General features: G+C 33.6%; 1 protein-coding gene across 1 annotated transcript in view; it reads left to right on the top strand.

Moving 5' to 3' along the window:
• Positions 1–6,813: 6,813 nt before the first annotated feature.
• The window catches only part of LOC117338343 (U3 small nucleolar RNA-associated protein 4 homolog), a 30,254-nt gene continuing 18,636 nt past the window's right edge, over positions 6,814–18,431 (top strand). The window contains exons 1-11 of the mRNA XM_033899653.1: positions 6,814–6,919; positions 8,649–8,793; positions 10,627–10,681; positions 11,143–11,262; positions 11,544–11,612; positions 13,073–13,157; positions 13,506–13,674; positions 13,964–14,039; positions 14,899–14,946; positions 15,859–16,030; positions 17,672–17,751. Of these exons, the coding sequence (XP_033755544.1) occupies positions 8,687–8,793; positions 10,627–10,681; positions 11,143–11,262; positions 11,544–11,612; positions 13,073–13,157; positions 13,506–13,674; positions 13,964–14,039; positions 14,899–14,946; positions 15,859–16,030; positions 17,672–17,751 (981 nt within the window). The 5' untranslated portion in view covers positions 6,814–6,919; positions 8,649–8,686. The remainder of the gene's footprint in view (positions 6,920–8,648; positions 8,794–10,626; positions 10,682–11,142; positions 11,263–11,543; positions 11,613–13,072; positions 13,158–13,505; positions 13,675–13,963; positions 14,040–14,898; positions 14,947–15,858; positions 16,031–17,671; positions 17,752–18,431) is intronic.

Genomic DNA, 18,431 nt, shown 5'->3' with positions numbered 1-18,431 from the left:
AAAATGGATAACAATATAACAACAATGGATAACAATGTAACAACAATGGATAACAATATAACAACAATTAAAATGGATAACAATATAACAACAATTAAAACAGATAACAACATAACAACAATGGATAACAATATAACAACAATTAAAATGGATAACAATGTAACAACACTTAAAATGGATAACAATGTAACAACAATTAAAATGGATAACAATATAACAACAATTAAAATGGATAACAATATAACAACAATGGATAACAATATTACAACAATGGATAACAATATAACAACAATGGATAACAATATAACAACAATGGATAACAATGTAACAACAATTAAAATGGATAACAATGTAACAACAATTAAAATGGATAACAATATAACAACAATGGATAACAATATTACAACAATGGATAGCAATATAACAACAATGGATAACAATATAACAACAATGGATAACAATGTAACAATAATTAAAATGGATAACAATGTAACAACAATTAAAATGGATAACAATATTACAACAATGGATAGCAATATAACAACAATGGATAACAATATAACAACAATGGATAACAATATAACAACAATGGATAACAATGTAACAACAATTAAAATGGATAACAATGTAACAACAATTAAAATGGATAACAATATAACAACAATGGATAACAATGTAACAACAATTAAAATGGATAACAATGTAACAACAATTAAAATGGATAACAATATAACAACAATGGATAACAATATAACAACAATTAAAATGGATAACAATGTAACAACAATGGATAACAATATAACAACAATGGATAACAATATAACAGCAGTTCAAATGGATAAAAATGTAACAATTTGTAAACGAATTATTTTTATTCATAACTTGACATTTACATGTCAAATATATGCAGAAATATTGGCTGCAAGTCAAAGGGAGATAAATCTCCACAATATCAATCTTGTTTGTTTATTCCCTATTCAGACTCTTTTAAAATCATCATTCAATAACATACTATTGCAGTATCGTATAAAACCGTATTCGTCAGAGCAACTATTCCAAACGAATGAAGCGTATTCTGGAATGGTGATGGGTGCATGCATACAACTATTTTCAGTGTCTCTAAACTAAGTAATATATATCCAATAATGTTTCAAGGTAGTTTTTTCAGGTGAAGATTATTTGATAATTTGACGAACGTGATAATATTTTGTTACCGAGAAACACCCCCAATGAAGTATTGCGAGTCATGCTTGGCGTCCGAGCGTAAAAGGTATATTGTATATTGTTTTATGTCTTTTTTCGTCATTACTTTACAGACTTATCACACGTATATATACATACCTTGTTATTATCTAATGCTTATCAGATAATGGTTTCCTTCTGTTGTTGGGTAAAGAAAAAATTGACTTCTCCAAAACGTCATCAGGGAAATGGAACATTTGAAATCAAATTCTTGAATCATAACATCGCATCGAAAACTGCGCATTCCTCAAACAGAGACTGTAGATGTTCAAACATTCCTGAGCTCGAAACAATTCTTGAGCCGGTGGTAGCGAAACACTTCTGTATATGTACGTGGCAGTGTTGTATCATTGATAAATGTTTCTGGGTCTGTCACGGATTTTGTGTATTAACCATTACTGTTGTCACCACACACTGTATCCTATGACAATAAAAACAAGAGTGTTTACAATTACTTCAGTTGCTGAAATATCATCTATCAGTGGCGTAGCTTCCAATACGCGGGTACGCAAGTACCTACATATAACTAAAATACACGGGTACGCAAGTACGTACATATAACTAAAATACACGGGTACGCAAGTACGTACATATAACTAAAATACACGGGTATGTAAGTACGTACATATAACTAAAATACGCGGGTATGTAAGTACGTACATATAACTAAAATACGCGGGTATGTAAGTACGTACATATAACTAAAATACGCGGGTATGCAAGTACGTACATATAACTAAAATACACGGGTATGTAAGTACGTACATATAACTAAAATACGCGGGTATGTAAGTACGTACATATAACTAAAATACGCGGGTATGTAAGTACGTACATATAACTAAAATACGCGGGTATGTAAGTACGTACATATAACTAAAATACACGGGTATGCAAGTACGTACATATAACTAAAATACGCGGGTATGCAAGTACGTACATATAACTAAAATACACGGGTATGTAAGTACGTACATATAACTAAAATACGCGGGTATGTAAGTACGTACATATAACTAAAATACGCGGGTATGTAAGTACGTACATATAACTAAAATACGCGGGTATGTAAGTACGTACATATAACTAAAATACGCGGGTATGTAAGTACGTACATATAACTAAAATACGCGGGTATGTAAGTACGTACATATAACTAAAATACGCGGGTATGTAAGTACGTACATATAACTAAAATAAATTATGATGCTTTGATTGTCATCGTTTTTTTTTTTTTTTTTTGTATTTTTTAGTTTTTTTAGTTTTTTGTTTAGAATACCGAGTATTGAGAGAGTAAACACATAGACATTTTTAACGGTAGTCAAAGAGATTTTCTTTGTGTTTCTGACACAGCGGTAAAGGTACGATTTTTTTATCCTGTTATGGACATAGCCCCCGCGCCAGCGGCAAGCAGCTTCAAGCCTAATCCGAAAATACCAGAATATCCAGACATAGTGCGATAGGGGAAAGAATAACTGCTAATAACTAATAATGACACCTTGAACAGTACATACAAAATGTACAAGATAATATACATGTATACATGTACATGTAGTCATTCGGAAAGTTACTGAGAAAACCATTGTATACATAATTTATTTTGTGCTATCCCGTTCAGAATTTACCATTGGTTTCATTAATTGTATGAAATACGTTCTCTCTTTGTAATACATCAGAGTTGGACATTTGGTAAATTGGCAAAACAAAAAAATTGTCATCATCACATACATGGCAGTGTTCGTTAACAGTCAAATATCGCAAGTGTTCCGTTCTTGTTTGCTGGCGGTGTAAGGTCATACGTTTTCGTAATTCCATGCCAGTCTGACCAATATAAAAATCATTTACTGCATATTAGAGCATATATAACAATTTTTGAAGTACAATTCATATCAGTTTTAATTTTGAAATGAAAACCATTTTTGAATGTATAACTTTGACAGTCTATAATAATATCGCATGTTTTACATCGCTTTTGCATACATTTTGTGACAGATGTTTCTCTTACTTCAGAATCAAATGAAGCACATAAGATACGCTTAAGATTTTTTGGTTGACGTTTACAATTTATGATTTTCTTTTTATTGAGTATAGATTTCATTCTTTCGCTGTTTTTCAAAAAATCCTCGCTACCTCTAACAATAGGAAATATATAATTGCTTGGGTTGTATGTACTTACAAAAGGAATAATATTACAGGAACCTAGCTTCTCCTGTGTGTGTAACTGAATTGCTCCCTCTTTCTTAGCTCTTGCTATCCCGTGGTCTATAATTTCATGCGGATAATGTTGATTTCGTAGATAATGGATTAAATTCTCAAAGCGTTTACTTCGAGTGTTTTCATCACTGACAATCGATATCAAGCGGGAAGCTAGACTGAATGGAATATTAAGCTTGATATGCTTAGCATGATTTGAAAAAAAAAATCAAGCTAATTATGTGAATCAGTGGTCTTACAGTATAAGTCAGTTACGATTTTACCATTTTCAATTGGTACGTATATATCTAGAAATGCAAGTTTCACTGAACTACACTCCATGGTATATTGTATATCAGGATGTAACATATTAAGTTCCCGAAAAAAAGGTCTATATCTTTATCTGACTGCCAGATTATAAAACAATCATCCAGACATCTGACAAAATTCTTCCTTAAATATTCCGCTTGCATTTGGTCTCTTTTTCAATATTTCCGTAAAGAATTTCCTCTAGATGGCTAGAGTGGCATATGTAGGGTATGTAGTGTATCTAAAGATTGATTTTTTTTTGCATAAAAAATGTTCATATATAGGTACACTGTACTACAGGTACACCCAATATGTACGAAAAAATAGTAAGGTTTAGGATAAAAAAACAACAAAAAAAACCAAAAAAAAAACAAGAAATATCTTTAAAAAAGATAAACGGCATAGTTTAAATGCTGGTGTTAATAATATAAAACTGCTGATGAAATAAATGAACGAACTAAGGTGTTTCAGCACAGATAACAAAATGATATCAGGTTGAATCATTTTGGTGACAATACCATGCGCGTAGCTAAGTTATTTTGTATGTGTATGCAGAGAAATGAAATGAGGGGTGAATGAGTACCGTATTATGATATACAGTTAAGTGTTTGGACAATTTAAGTCCGTCATTTAACGATGTCAGAATAGTTACGTTGTCCTGTTTTCTTGAAACGACGAGACTTGTACAGCATTTAGAATGATGATTTGTGTTGACTTTACCTTATTTTGCACGCTTGGAACACGTTTACATAATGTCCGAATATGTGTTCAATAACCATACGTACATAACCATAGTCCATTGGGCAAAGCAATACCTTTCCTGTGGGAAGGGCTGTAAAAGAAAGAAATCAAGTCCAAAAACCTGAGATCAACATTGTATTTAAGTCGCGTTACCGTAACACGACGTTTTGGGATGATCATTGCTACAATGGGTGATGTTTTCATGACGGCATGTGTAGGTAAAATACATTTATATATAAAAATACAGTTGTAGTTATAAAAGTTCCAGTAAAGTCGAATTGAATTTAATATAAATGAATCTTTCAACTGTACTGGTGGTCATAACATAGCACGACATGTGTTCTAGAGTTAAGTTAAAAGTTGGAATTATAACGATTATCATTATACTCAGAGAGGGGTTGATTGACGAGGATTAATGTCCTTGTTCCGGTTATAGCCGAGCCTAGGACACTCTCTCAGATAGGGGTCAGAGTTCAGAAGCTTAAATACCAGGGAACTATGCTCATGTGACAACCCAGGCAAGCCAGGAAAACCACACTTGGTCTCGTTTGGAGACGTTAATCCCACTATTTAGCAGTCTTGATATATAAGGCAAAACATTCGTGACAGCGTTGGTGTGCAAACCTAATGATTTAAAAATACATCAATTTACTAATTTCATTGAAGATCAGACAAAGGGTACATATATAATATCAAAATCTGTACATTTGATAATTAGATTTCCGTGTCTATCTGCGTTCAGAAAGCTGTGTTTCATTATATTCAATAACATTCCTAAGCATACGTATAGTAACGTTCACCTAACGTTTGAAAGCAAACGATTTCCTTAAAAGTATTGATTCATTTCTGTATCTTACCAACTGTCATGTAGTGAGGAAAATTCCAATAGTGAATTTTGTACTCTATGCGCATATATAACTCCGGACCTGTTCTTTTGGTTAATGTTTTATAATTCATTTTAAGATTAACAGTAACAAATATGTAAATCAGACTTCACCCTGGTTTCCGGTTGTAAGTAGTCCTTTATAGGAATTGCACCAAAGGGAGGATGGTGGGCTAGATCAGACCCCAGAAAAAAAATTAAATGTTACTATGCCAAAATTTTAAATCATATTTAAATGAGCAATTTAAATATGTAAATGAGATATTATCTCCAATTTTCACTATTCGCTCATTCACTACACGTACGTTTAACAATAGATGATATAGGCGTTTATTTTACTTTTCTTAATTGTGAAAGTATCAGATTTTTTCATGCAATTTGTGCCAAAAAAACCACACACATTTGAAAAAAAAAATCTCGTTGTGTATAATTGTTATAATGGAATGAGTTAAATTATAATTTTACGTTGTATTGTGTTTCGGCATATTATCGTGATAACATATCTTATATTAGATAATACATTTTAAGGGATAGGAGATCTAACAATGCTATATAGTTTACATTCAGCACGTATCTGAATACAGCTGTTAGATTGTCTGACATGTGTAAAAGAGCTTTCAGATACCCCTTTTCCTCGTGGAACCAATTGAAATCTACGTTTACCTGAAATGGCTTTACATGTACGTCTAACTACAAAAAAAGCAAATACGTGTACTTGAGACATATTTAAAAATATAATCTGTTAAGTATAAAAAAAGATAATCTGAATTGTATAAAATAAATATGTGTTGTAAGAGGGAATGGTATGAGATAAACAGAAGAAAATTAGGAGAATTTAGCCCCCCCCCCCCCCCCCCCCCCCCCGCCCTTTTTTTTTTTTTTTTGATGAGGAAATTTTTTATAGCCTTAAAAAAACGCCTATGCTGACAATTTGTTGTCCCGGACATATTTAAGTGTTTTCCTCATTTTAAGAAAAAATAGGAATTAGCCTCACACAATGTGATAATAATGATTTAAACGGTTATTATCAGTATTCCCTGTTTAGGTTGTAGGTTGTATTCCCATTCTCGTGTGAATTCTTTCTGTATTCGCCTTGGCCTCTGGGGAGGAGTACTGCATGTAGTATAGGGTGTAAACCATCTGCATGAAAGCACCGCCATGCGCATATCACAAAATAATTCTAGATAAAAATAAAGTAAAATAAAATAAAATAAAATAATGAATGAATGGTAAAATCTATTATTAGTAAAGCGGTGCCCCATACTATGACGTATTCCCTTGAAAAAATAAGAAGAAAAATAACTCTGGACTTTGACCTTTTAGTTGCAAAATATTCATAGAATATCATAATTTTGGCCTTTTCTGGTAACTCAAATCGTTGTCGACGAAGAGAAATCCGGATTTGTCACTTCCGGGGATTTACGGTTTTGGATTAGTATGAACTATTTTGTGCGGTGCTACAATATGGCGACTTCCACATGGAAAAAGAAAACAACGTGTTTTTGTAAAAACTAGTGCTTTTAGAGAGATTTTGTAATTTCCTTCGTAGAAGTAAGTATCCATAACACAGTGAGTTAAGTGTATTTCAGTTTATAACTTGTTGTGGTAGTTGTTGGCTAGAATTAATATTACACTCAATGAGCATGAATCAGGTGGAGCATGTTAAAATCGAAGTTCACACATTTCTGAGTTCAGTCACTTCACAACGGCATACAACCACTGTAAGGCATAAAAATGAGCAGGAATATGATTTAGTATTTTGTTTATATTCCTGAATAATATAATTGAATTAACCAATGATTACAATTACAAGTAAACACACTTTATGTAATGATCAATTTCATACTCATAGCCATAATTTTGTAGATATGGACATAGAGACATACATTTTGCATGCGTCCAGCATTTATTAATCTTATCTCAAATTTGCCAAATATATTTACCTCCTCAGTCAAAACAAAAATAGAAATGGTACACCTTTTGAAGAGAATTGCTTCTTTGACATGTTTGTGTGCATATTTCAAGATTTAAGTAATTTGATTTTAGATCTCGACAGGTAGGAAACAAGATTTCAAACATGACTATCTCTACTTGGGGTGCGAGACTATTCCTGGGGGATATGATTTTAAAGTTCAAAGGGTATAGGAGTGATTGTAAATATATAGCTTATACGCATTTTATGGTCAGAAGAGCTTTGCCAGTGTAACAAAGACCAGGATATATATATAAATTAAATTTAAATCGCTGCCTCCGCAAGGGATAAAACCAAGGACCTCTATCTCAGTAGTCTTATGCTAAACAGATCAAGCTAAAAAAAGATCTTTCTAGCTGAGCGGTTTATTGCAGCTAGTATTTACCTGGATTACTGTACATGTAGCCGCATTCAATATACTGCATGAGATACTGTAGAGAAAACTGGTATGGTTTATCACCAGCCTTCTCTAAAAGATAAATGAATGCTCCCGTTTCCCAAAACCCAAACAATGCGGTGACAAGTACTCACGTGTAGTGGCTCTATGTATACATTGCGGGGTTCATGATCAAAGAGGCCGCTCTCTGACACCCCGCGGGATTATATACTAACTCACGTGCGGAATAAGTTCCAACCAAGGGAGATAACTCCCCCGATTTACACTACAATACTGATGAGACAGCTATAGGTCCTTGGTTTTATCCCCTGTGGAGGCATTGATTTAAATTACTTACATATATATTCCCCTCCACTCCAGGAAAGGACTTATTCTTGAGTTTTCATTGGTTACAGGCTAGGGATACTTTCATAAACAACACCGAGTATAATTCCCAAGTCCCTACGTATATATATATATATACATTGGTGCCAATGTAACAGGGTGCATGATATGGACCTCTGACTTACTAGTCTTATGATCAACCATTAGAGCTAAAGAGAAGAGCTCTCTATAGCCTTTGGAGTAGTACGTACATTGTGGCCAGTATTTACCAGGTTGACATACATGGAGCAGAACTGGACTGGGGCTGAACAGCGGGTCAGGTAGCTCAAATGGTTAGAGCATCTGTCTATAGTTCAGAGGTCTCGCTTTTGAATCCAGGTCTGGTTGTTGCATTTTTCCTCTCCTGTTATACATGTTTTAACAATGTGTAGGCAAATTTTATCATACACGACTTGCACTATATATAGGCCCTAATACATGTTCTAGAGAAGAATTTGTATAAATGTATCTATTACCTACTAATGAAAGTAAGATGTACAATATGTATGCTGTATATTTTAACATAATTTGTATATATACTTTAACAGGTACAACATGTGACAACACCGGACCGTATATTAAGTATATGATGGGAGAGTTCCGAGTTCACCATATCCGATTCTTTGAGTACCAACCCAAGGCCATCCACTGTATCGCCTACAACAATGTTACAGAGAAACTTGCTGTGTCAAGGTCAGTGAAATTACAGAAATGTGCTTCTGTAAAATTTCTCGGTTTATCTAAATATGCTTGGACTCCAATGTTACTCAACCAAACTATTATATGGTAAATCTAGTAACAAATATTCCTGATTCATTTGGATCCTGTTCAGAGGTTTAGTAAACTATTTTTGTAGATAACATAGTCCATATATTTTTGTGGTACATTGTATGATGTACAGTCGAACCTGTCTATAAAGGACACCTAAGGGACAAGGCAAAAGTGTCCTTTATAGAGAGGTGTCCTTTATATAGAGGTTCAACGAGTTATGTCCCTTATGAAGGAAGAAACAAACCAAAGTCTGTTCATAGTACACTATATGTCTCCTGATTTATTATATTTAAACAAATGAATAAAAGACAAATAATTAAAGATAAATGCCTAATTAATTAATTTTCAATCATTCATCTGACACAAAAATTAGAGCTGATATTTTTAATAATTTATATTAAGCCTATAGTTTCTAAAAAAATCTTCCCAATATCATACTATACTGAATATCTATTCAGACAAATACTCAACATTGTAAAAAAAGTAAAGATAATTCTTATCATAGTAAAACAATTTTCATTAATCCTCAATATTTTGGAAAATAAATATGCTTGAAATATCTTTTCTATTACAAAATTAACTCTTTATAAATGAAAGAGCATTTTCCTCTGATAATTATAATCCCTCAGCATTTATTTGAAACCTATTTTCTGAAATCCATGTAGGGATTTAATTTAATAAATACCGTTTTCTGGTTCAGTCAATTAGTATAGTGTATACAAAGACACTCGGAACTCTTCAGCTGTTCTTCATATGTTACGTAGTCATATTCCGAGGAGTTCCGAGTGTGAGAAAATGGCGGCTGACAACCATGTGCTGTCAGATTTGCGTACGGTTGATTTTGTAAGTAAAACAATTATGACAAACATAACTATTGCTTTGTCCCTCTTTTGTTGGTCTTGATAATGATTTAATTACCACCTGACCATTCTTGTTGTCTAGGCTATGGTTGAATGGCTAAGCTTAGCTATCACCGGTGAGGTTGAGTAAACAAACACCTCTGCCGATGGCGATCAGTCACTCTCTTGTAATTACTGCCCATTGTTACAGCAACTTACAGGTAACAGGACAATTAGTGACTGATGAAGTGGCTTCCTAAGTTAGCATTGCTGCCAGGGGAATTGAGTAATTAAGGCTCTGCTTGTTATTTAGAAACGTTTTACACACAAATATCAACACAGCTATGGTTTCACGTGTCCGTTATACGGAATTTTAAACAACTTTACGGACAACAATAAGTGCCCGCTGTCCGCATTAGGAAGGTGTCCGCTATATACATGATATTTATATAGTGATTTTCATTGGGGATTCCTGGAAGTGTCCGTTATGGACAGGTGTCCGCTATATAAGGGTGTCCGCTATTACAAGTTTGACTGTACATGTAATACCACTTTTCCTATCTGGACAGATAATGTAGTCCATGTATTTATGTGGTACATTGTATGATGTAATACCACTATTCCTATCCGGACAGATAACATATATAATAGTCCATATATTTATGTGGTAAATTGTATGATGTTATATACCACTATTCCTATCTGGACAGATAACATGTAGTCCATGTATTTATGTGGTACATTGTATGATGTTATATACCACTATTCCTATCTGGACAGATAACACATAGTCCATGTATTTATGTGGTACATTGTATGATGTTATACCACTATTCCTATCTGGACAGATAACACGTAGTCCATGTATTTATGTGGTACATTGTATGATGTTATACCACTCTTCCTATCTGGACAGGTCTGATGGAACGCTGGAGTTGTGGAGTTCTAGAGACCATTGGTTTCAGGAGAAGGTATGTGTAATGTAAAACATCTGGCATCCACATAATTTTTTTCTCTTGGTTTATTTTTGCAAACATCAGTAATATTAACCCATTTTTTATCATGATACTAACAAATTTACTATGACGGAATTATTTTATTAAATTACAACTGTCAGCCAATTGGTAATCATTCCAACTTTGAACGTTAGATTTAACTACTGGACGATATATTAGAACTACAACAGTGTGATCTGAATTAGAATGCATGAATATGGTTAATTTTTTTCATGTCTGATAAAAGCATCATTACACAAAATATATACACATGCTTTGATCTTACTACCAAAACGTTAGATTTATTTGTTTTAATGTTGAATTGAAGCTGTCTCGTAAGTCTTTTATTGTCAGATCTGAATTTGCTATCTGCATCATAAGAGTTAGATAATAGATAGCCGTAGTAGTGGCTGATTACATGTTGTTCATGGTTACAGATGATACCAGGGGTAGAAGGCAAATCTATTGAAGCTCTCTGCTGGCAGGGTGAGCGTCTCTTTACAGCTGGACTGGACGGATACATCACAGAATTTGACCTTCTGCGACTCCAGCCTAAGGTTGGTTTATTACAAAATTTATATATACAGTTAATTTCTTCAAGAAACGTCCCCCCAATTACCGAAAAAATGGTCTAGAGAATGCCTAAATGAAAATTAGAGTGAGAATGCTTAAATGAAGTATCGATCACAAACCTAAAATATCACAAAATGGAGGTTCTATAATACATTATGTTGATGATTATTTTCAGGTCATCGCAAAAATCACAAACCTTAAATATAAAACGGAAATATATACTTAACACATACAGTGTACATTGTATTGATGATTTTTTTTTCAGGCTATCGCTACATCTAATGCTGGACCTATCTGGTGTCTCACATCGGATCCCACAGGAACATTCCTCGCAGTAAGTGTACACTGTACTTCTGAAATTATCTGTTGTATTATTTGCATTTGTTGCAAAAGTGCAGTGTTCTGAATGGTCAACTCCCTGTAAAGGGCAGTGTTCTGATTGGTCAACAACCTGTAAAGGGCAGTGTTCTGATTGGTCAACTCCCTGTAAAGGACAGTGTTCTGATAGGTCAACTCCCTGTGAAGGGCAGTGTTCTGATTGGTCAACTCCCTGTAAAGGGCAGTGTTCTGATTGGTCAACTCCCTGTAAAGGGCAGTGTTCTGATAGGTCAACTCCCTGTGAAGGGCAGTGTTCTGATAGGTCAACTCCCTGTCAAATGCCCTTGTAACAAGATCTGACTTTTATAGATAAAATAGAATGCATTGTCTAAAGTACAGTTAATGTTACATTGAGGTTTAATCTATGTTATATTATCTACCAGTAATTAATTATGTTATATCATCTACCAGTAATTAATTATGTTATATCATCTACCAGTAATTAATTATGTTATATCATCTACCAGTAATTAGGTTATATTATCTACCAGTAATTAATTATGTTATTTTATCTACCAGTAAAAGTTATTTTATCTACCAGTAATTATTTATGTTATTTTATCTACCAGTAATTATTTATGTTATTTTATCTACCAGTAATTATTTATGTTATTTTATCTACCAGTAATTATTTATGTTATTTTATCTACCAGTAATTATTTATGTTATTTTATCTACCAGTAATTATTTATGTTATTTTATCTACCAGTAATTATTTATGTTATTTTATCTACCAGTAATTATTTATGTTATATTATCTACCAGTAATTATTTATGTTATTTTATCTACCAGTAATTATTTATGTTATTTTATCTACCAGTAATTATTTATGTTATATTATCTACCAGTAGTTATGTTATATTATCTACCAGTAGTTATGTTATATTATCTACCAGTAGTTATGTTATATTATCTACCAGTAGTTATGTTATATTATCTACCAGTAGTTATGTTATATTATCTACCAGTAGTTATGTTATATTATCTACCAGTAGTTATGTTATATTATCTACCAGTAGTTATGTTATATTATCTACCAGTAGTTATGTTATATTATCTACCAGTAGTTATGTTATATTATCTACCAGTAGTTATGTTATATTATCTACCAGTAATTATGTTATATTATCTACCAGTAGTTATGTTATATTATCTACCAGTAGTTATGTTATATTATCTACCAGTAATTATGTTATATTATCTACCAGTAGTTATGTTATATTATCTACCAGTAGTTATGTTATATTATCTACCAGTAGTTATGTTATATTATCTACCAGTAGTTATGTTATATTATCTACCAGTAGTTATGTTATATTATCTACCAGTAATTAAGTAATAATATATAGTTCGGTATACATGACCTAAAGTTGAGTTTGTTTCCTTTGAAGTTTGTAAATTTGTTTGTTTTTTAGGCGGGAACAGAAGATGGCTGTGTGGTAATCTTTGACACAGAAAACAACACCCTGGAATTCAAGAGATCTTTTGACAAACAAGAAAGTGAGTATACTATCAGTAACTTAAGGCTGTATGCTACCTTATTGTGACATGGTGACTTAAGGCTGTATGCTACCTTACTGTGACATGGAGACTTAAGGATGTATGCTACCTTACTGTGACATGCAGACTTAAGGCTGTATGCTACCTTACTGTGACATGGAGACTTAAGGTGTATGCTACCTTACTGTGAAATGGAGAGTTAAGGATGTATGCTACCTTACTGTGACATGGAGACTTAAGGATGTATGTTACCTTACTGTGACATGGAGACTTAAGAATGTATGCTACATTTATGTGACATAAGGATGTATCTCTCAGATTTTTAAATTCATGTTTCTGTCATTTTAGGTCGCATACTGTGTATAGCTTGGCACTCTGCAGGAGAAACCATAGTTACAGGTGGAATTGACAATATCCGACTATGGAGTGTACGCTCTGGCCATGCTTACCAACGCCTCACTCTTGGACGGCAGGAGAAAAACAAGGAAACCATTGTATGGTGTTTGGCAATCACAAGGTTTGTAATCATTTAAAAATTACAGGTAAAATTTTACTCAGAAGTGACTCATCTGTCACAGGTGTCAGATGTTCCTCTTCGATTATTAAGAAATCACAATTTCTTATTTAAAACATTAATTAGAATCTTATATTGCAGAAATGATCAATATACATTTAGATTAATAACTTTTACTAGAATTATAAAACAAATTATAGCAAATTAAACTGAGTTCTCTTGTTGGAAATATGGAGCATGCAATCCAATCATCCAAAATAATAAGTACAAATATGTTCTCGTTTTGTTTCAGTGACATGACCATTGTGAGTGGAGACTCCCGTGGGAAAACTTCTTTCTGGAATGGGGAACAAGGCACCTTGATTAAGGTAAGGTCAATCAAGTCAAATACATTTATACAACTCTCTAAATCATTGAAATTTATGTAAACTTTCAGAAAATTTTGTGATTAAGAAACAACAGCTCGAAGTGTTCACCTGAAACTTGGTGCATCACTAGTTGTATCATCAGAGAATGTTAATGTTGTTATGTAATCTCATATTGCTCTATTGTGTTTTGAAATTGATGTTATCTTTTGTAAAAAAGTAATAGAATAGGAGAGGTTGCTTTTACACTTCTGTAAACATATTTTTTTAGCGGTAATCTTATTATAGTCTTTTGTTGCGCTTGAAGTATTCCGCTAAATTATGATTGCGCCAATTGTAGTTTATCTATATTTGTTTCTATAGCAACCATTTTTGGTGTGCTAAGTCATCATACTGGTAACCCCTAATATGTTTTAATTTGGTTTTGCACTGAAATTTGAATATGCCACAGTCACAGAATAAGACGACTTTCAGATTATATGATGTGTATTGATAATTCATAATGGATCAAAGTCTCAATGACTATTTTATGTTCAATGCTGAAGTAGGGTAGCTCGTAAATAGATCAATGAAGGAGTTGCCGTTATGCCGTTTTATGTCAAATAAATTGTACAGTAGTCAGTATTTGTTACCAGTTCGTTCACTGAACATTTTTTGGTTAATACGAAAAAAACCTTTTATCCAAATGTACCAATATATAGAAACAATTGAGTTTAATTATATGGTGACAAGTCAGTCGACACTATGTTGTGTACAATTGATTTGCTAAATTCAATGTATGGTAAATTTTACTATACTGTCGTGTGCTATATCTGCTACTAAATTTGAAATTGTTCTCACTTGGAAATGATTTATATTGCAGTCCTTCCTCAGCCATAAGGCGGATGTCTTCTGTCTGTGTGTAGACAAGGTGAGTGATCTAGCCTTAGTTACATCAGTGTTCCTTAGCTTATTAAGGATTATTGGATTAAATGAAGATTTTTTTGATAATTAGTCCTCTACTGAGGGGGGACTCATAGGTTTCCTCCCCATCTGTCCGTCCGTCCGTCAGTCCACTCAATTTTCCACACTTCTCTTAACCATGCTTCAAGTTATGTTGGTGAAAATTGGTATACAACTTCATTATAAGCAACTACAGATCAAGTTAGAGTTTCAGGATTTTTTGGTCAAGATTAAGGTCACTGTGACTATTTTTAGTGGGGTCGTTAGGGGACATGTATTGCTTTAGCAATAACCCAGCATGCTTGTTTACCTGGTTACAGTGCATAAAATAAAACTTGTTTACACCAAATTTCAGTTATACCCAAAATGTTAAAACCTTTTGACAAATTTTGGGTATAAGTGTGGTGTAATAGGGTTTTAAATTATGTAAGGCAAAGCAAAATTCAGGATTTTAATAAACATCATAATCAGCAGAAATTGATATCAAGTCTGTTTGACCTAATAAACTTTTACCATATAACTCTCTTCAGAATTGGTGTCAGTAATAAAAAAAGCTTGATATACATTGGTGTGATTGTCGCAAACCAATATTTCTTGCAATTTCTGTTTACATATAAAGGGGCTGCGTTGGCCGAGTGGTTAAGGTGTCCCGACACTTTAACACTAGCCCTCCACTACTGGCTTGCAAGTTCGAAACCTACGTGGGGCAGTTGCCAGGTACTGACCGTAGGCCGGTGGTTTTTCTCCGGGTACTCCGGCTTTCCTCCACCTCCATAACCTGGCACGTCCTGAAATGACCCTGGCTGTTAATAGGACGTTAAGCAAAAACAAACCAAACCAAACAGAAGTTTACATATAAAATATTTATTTTTTTTTTCAGACAGAGACGTCGGTTTTGTCGTCTGGAGTGGACTCCACCGTCGTCCAGTTTGAGTACACGTCCACACAGAAGGACAGCGACTGGAAAGTATGGGTCAAGTCCCTTGCTCACTTCAGACATACCCATGACGTGCGCAGTCTTGCCCTCGCCAACGACCACATTGTCTCGGGAGGTTCGCTTCATTCTACTGCTTTCTTCTTCTCTTCTCTATTGTTGGCCAATTCCGTCAATAATGACGATTCAATTGGCAATCTGTTGGCAAAAGGGACGTGAAGAGGGCTATATAAACTGTTTTTTTGTTGTTGTTTTTTTATTAGTGCCGTTAAGATAAAAAAAAAGGAGTGCTTTAGCTGGCTTATTTAAAGCATATATTGTCAAAATTATGGAAGTATTATAAATTGTAATCATCTATCATATTGAATATGATTTTTTCCTAATCTAAAAAAAAAGAAGAAGATTCATTTTTTTTTTTTAGTTTTTACCCCACTATTGTCAGATGGTCTGTCAGCCATCTGTAAACGATCCTTGTTATCACTACTACTTTAGAAGTACTAGAACAATTTTTCTTAAACAAGTCATGTAGGTTCCCCTTAGTCCCTTGTTGTGCCTTTTCAGTTTTGAGGCTGATTAGGAAAACAAATGGCTGCCAGGCGGCCAATCTTGGTTGCTAGTTGTACTCATTTGATTTTTAGCCTCATCCTGAAAATAAATGGTTAGTTTTGTAAGTTTAGTATTGCTATTTCTAATTCAGAGAAAGTTCTTCTTTGATATCTCTTAGATTTCATTTGTAGGTTCCCCTTGTCTCAAACTTCATATGTAGGTTACCTTTGGTCCCTAGTTGTGCCCATTTGATTTTTGAGTCTAATCTAGAAAACAAAATGGCGGACATTTGAAGTTTAGTATTATGATTTCTAATTCACAGAAAGTTCTACTTAGATATCTCTTAGATCTCATTAATTATGTTGGTTCCCTTTGTCTCAAACTTCAAATGTCGGTTTCCATTGTCTCAAGCTTCAAATATAGGTTTCCCTTGGTCCCTAGTTTTGCCAAATTTATTTTGAGACTGATCTAGAAAACAAAATGGCTGACTGTTGAAGTTCAGCATTGCTATTTCTAATTCTTCTCCAATATCTCTCTTAGATTTCATATGTATATTCTCCTTGTTATCAGATCATTAAAGAAGATAATAGATGATACGTACGAACCCTGGTAACTACAAACCGCAAGATACCGCTCGGCTAGAGAGATTGTCTCTAGCTTGATCGGTTGAGCGAGAGACACAGGTCCCGGGTTCGATCCCTAGCGGAGGCAACAATTTAAATTTTATTAAGCATTGATGTCAATTATTTTTTAGTTTCATCGGGGTATGAAACAAATTTTGTTTGCAAACTTCTGTAAGAATCCGCGATGCGGATTCTTACAGAAGTTTGCAAACAAAATAAACAAAATTTTATAATTAATTTTTGAAAATAATTTTCTAATTTAAAACATGTTTTATGTACAATTTTACTGATTTTATATGGGATTCTTTTTCTCAAATCAATACGCAACGTCAATTGTCGTATTGTGACGTCACATTTTTCGCGCCATTATTTATTTTTCTTTTATAGAAGAATGAAAAGAATTTTTCGACCAATCACATTTGAGTATTTACCATGAAAACAAAGAAAAATTAATTATTGAATCATGTTCTCTGTAGAACAAATAAAGATCATTCAATGGTGAGCACCAGGATCTACTGTTTTTTCTCCCTTTTTTGCGACAAGTCTCCATTGTTTGTCCACAAGTTTCTACAAGGTGTTTATATTGACAGGGGTGGATACCAACCTTGTAGTGTACAGATTACAACTCGGAAAGAAAAAAATGTGGCGGAAGCTGGCTCCGATTCCACATGTGAGTAGACTCGAAACTTTAAACATAAAACATATTTCTATATGAACTTCAGTTTATCCATGGTCCACCGACACCTTTTGTCAACATTGATTTTGGGAGTATAATACGGGTGGCGATGATATTGAAATTTGACAAATTATGGCTATAATGTAATATATTAAAATTCTGATTCAACTGTTTTATTTAGGGCGAAATACATTGATCAAGTCAGGTATCGACCTGCAGGTACATTTTCTCTAACAAAACAAATCCTCTAATGCAATAAAGTTTTTGGGTTATCACTGGCAAAGCTAGTAATTCTGGCCATGATCTTACATAGAGTTTTCTCCTTGGAGTCTCTATCCTGAATGACAAATGGAGTCTCTATCCTGAATGACAAATGGAGTCTCTATCCTGAATGACAAATCAAAACTTTGACGTACATGTGTACAACACAAACATGACATGTATAGAAATCACCCATTGTTTTATTAGGAAACTGTACCTCTATCAGTCTGATAAATAAAATGAAATTACTGAAGCGCTACTGTTACCTGTACTAGTAAAAATGGAAATTCACATTAGAGAGCTCTACAATGAGGGAAATACGTAGCGATTTAGAACTATTGTATTTTAAGCACATATGGTATATGTACATGTGCGAGGGTGGTAAGATTATCTGTATAGAGAGGAAACAGTTC

The sequence above is a fragment of the Pecten maximus genome, chromosome 11, assembly GCF_902652985.1.
Source record: "Pecten maximus chromosome 11, xPecMax1.1, whole genome shotgun sequence".
NCBI classification, from domain to species: domain Eukaryota; kingdom Metazoa; phylum Mollusca; class Bivalvia; order Pectinida; family Pectinidae; genus Pecten; species Pecten maximus.
Note: the sequence above shows the minus strand (reverse complement) of the source record. Positions and strands in the feature narration are given on the sequence as shown.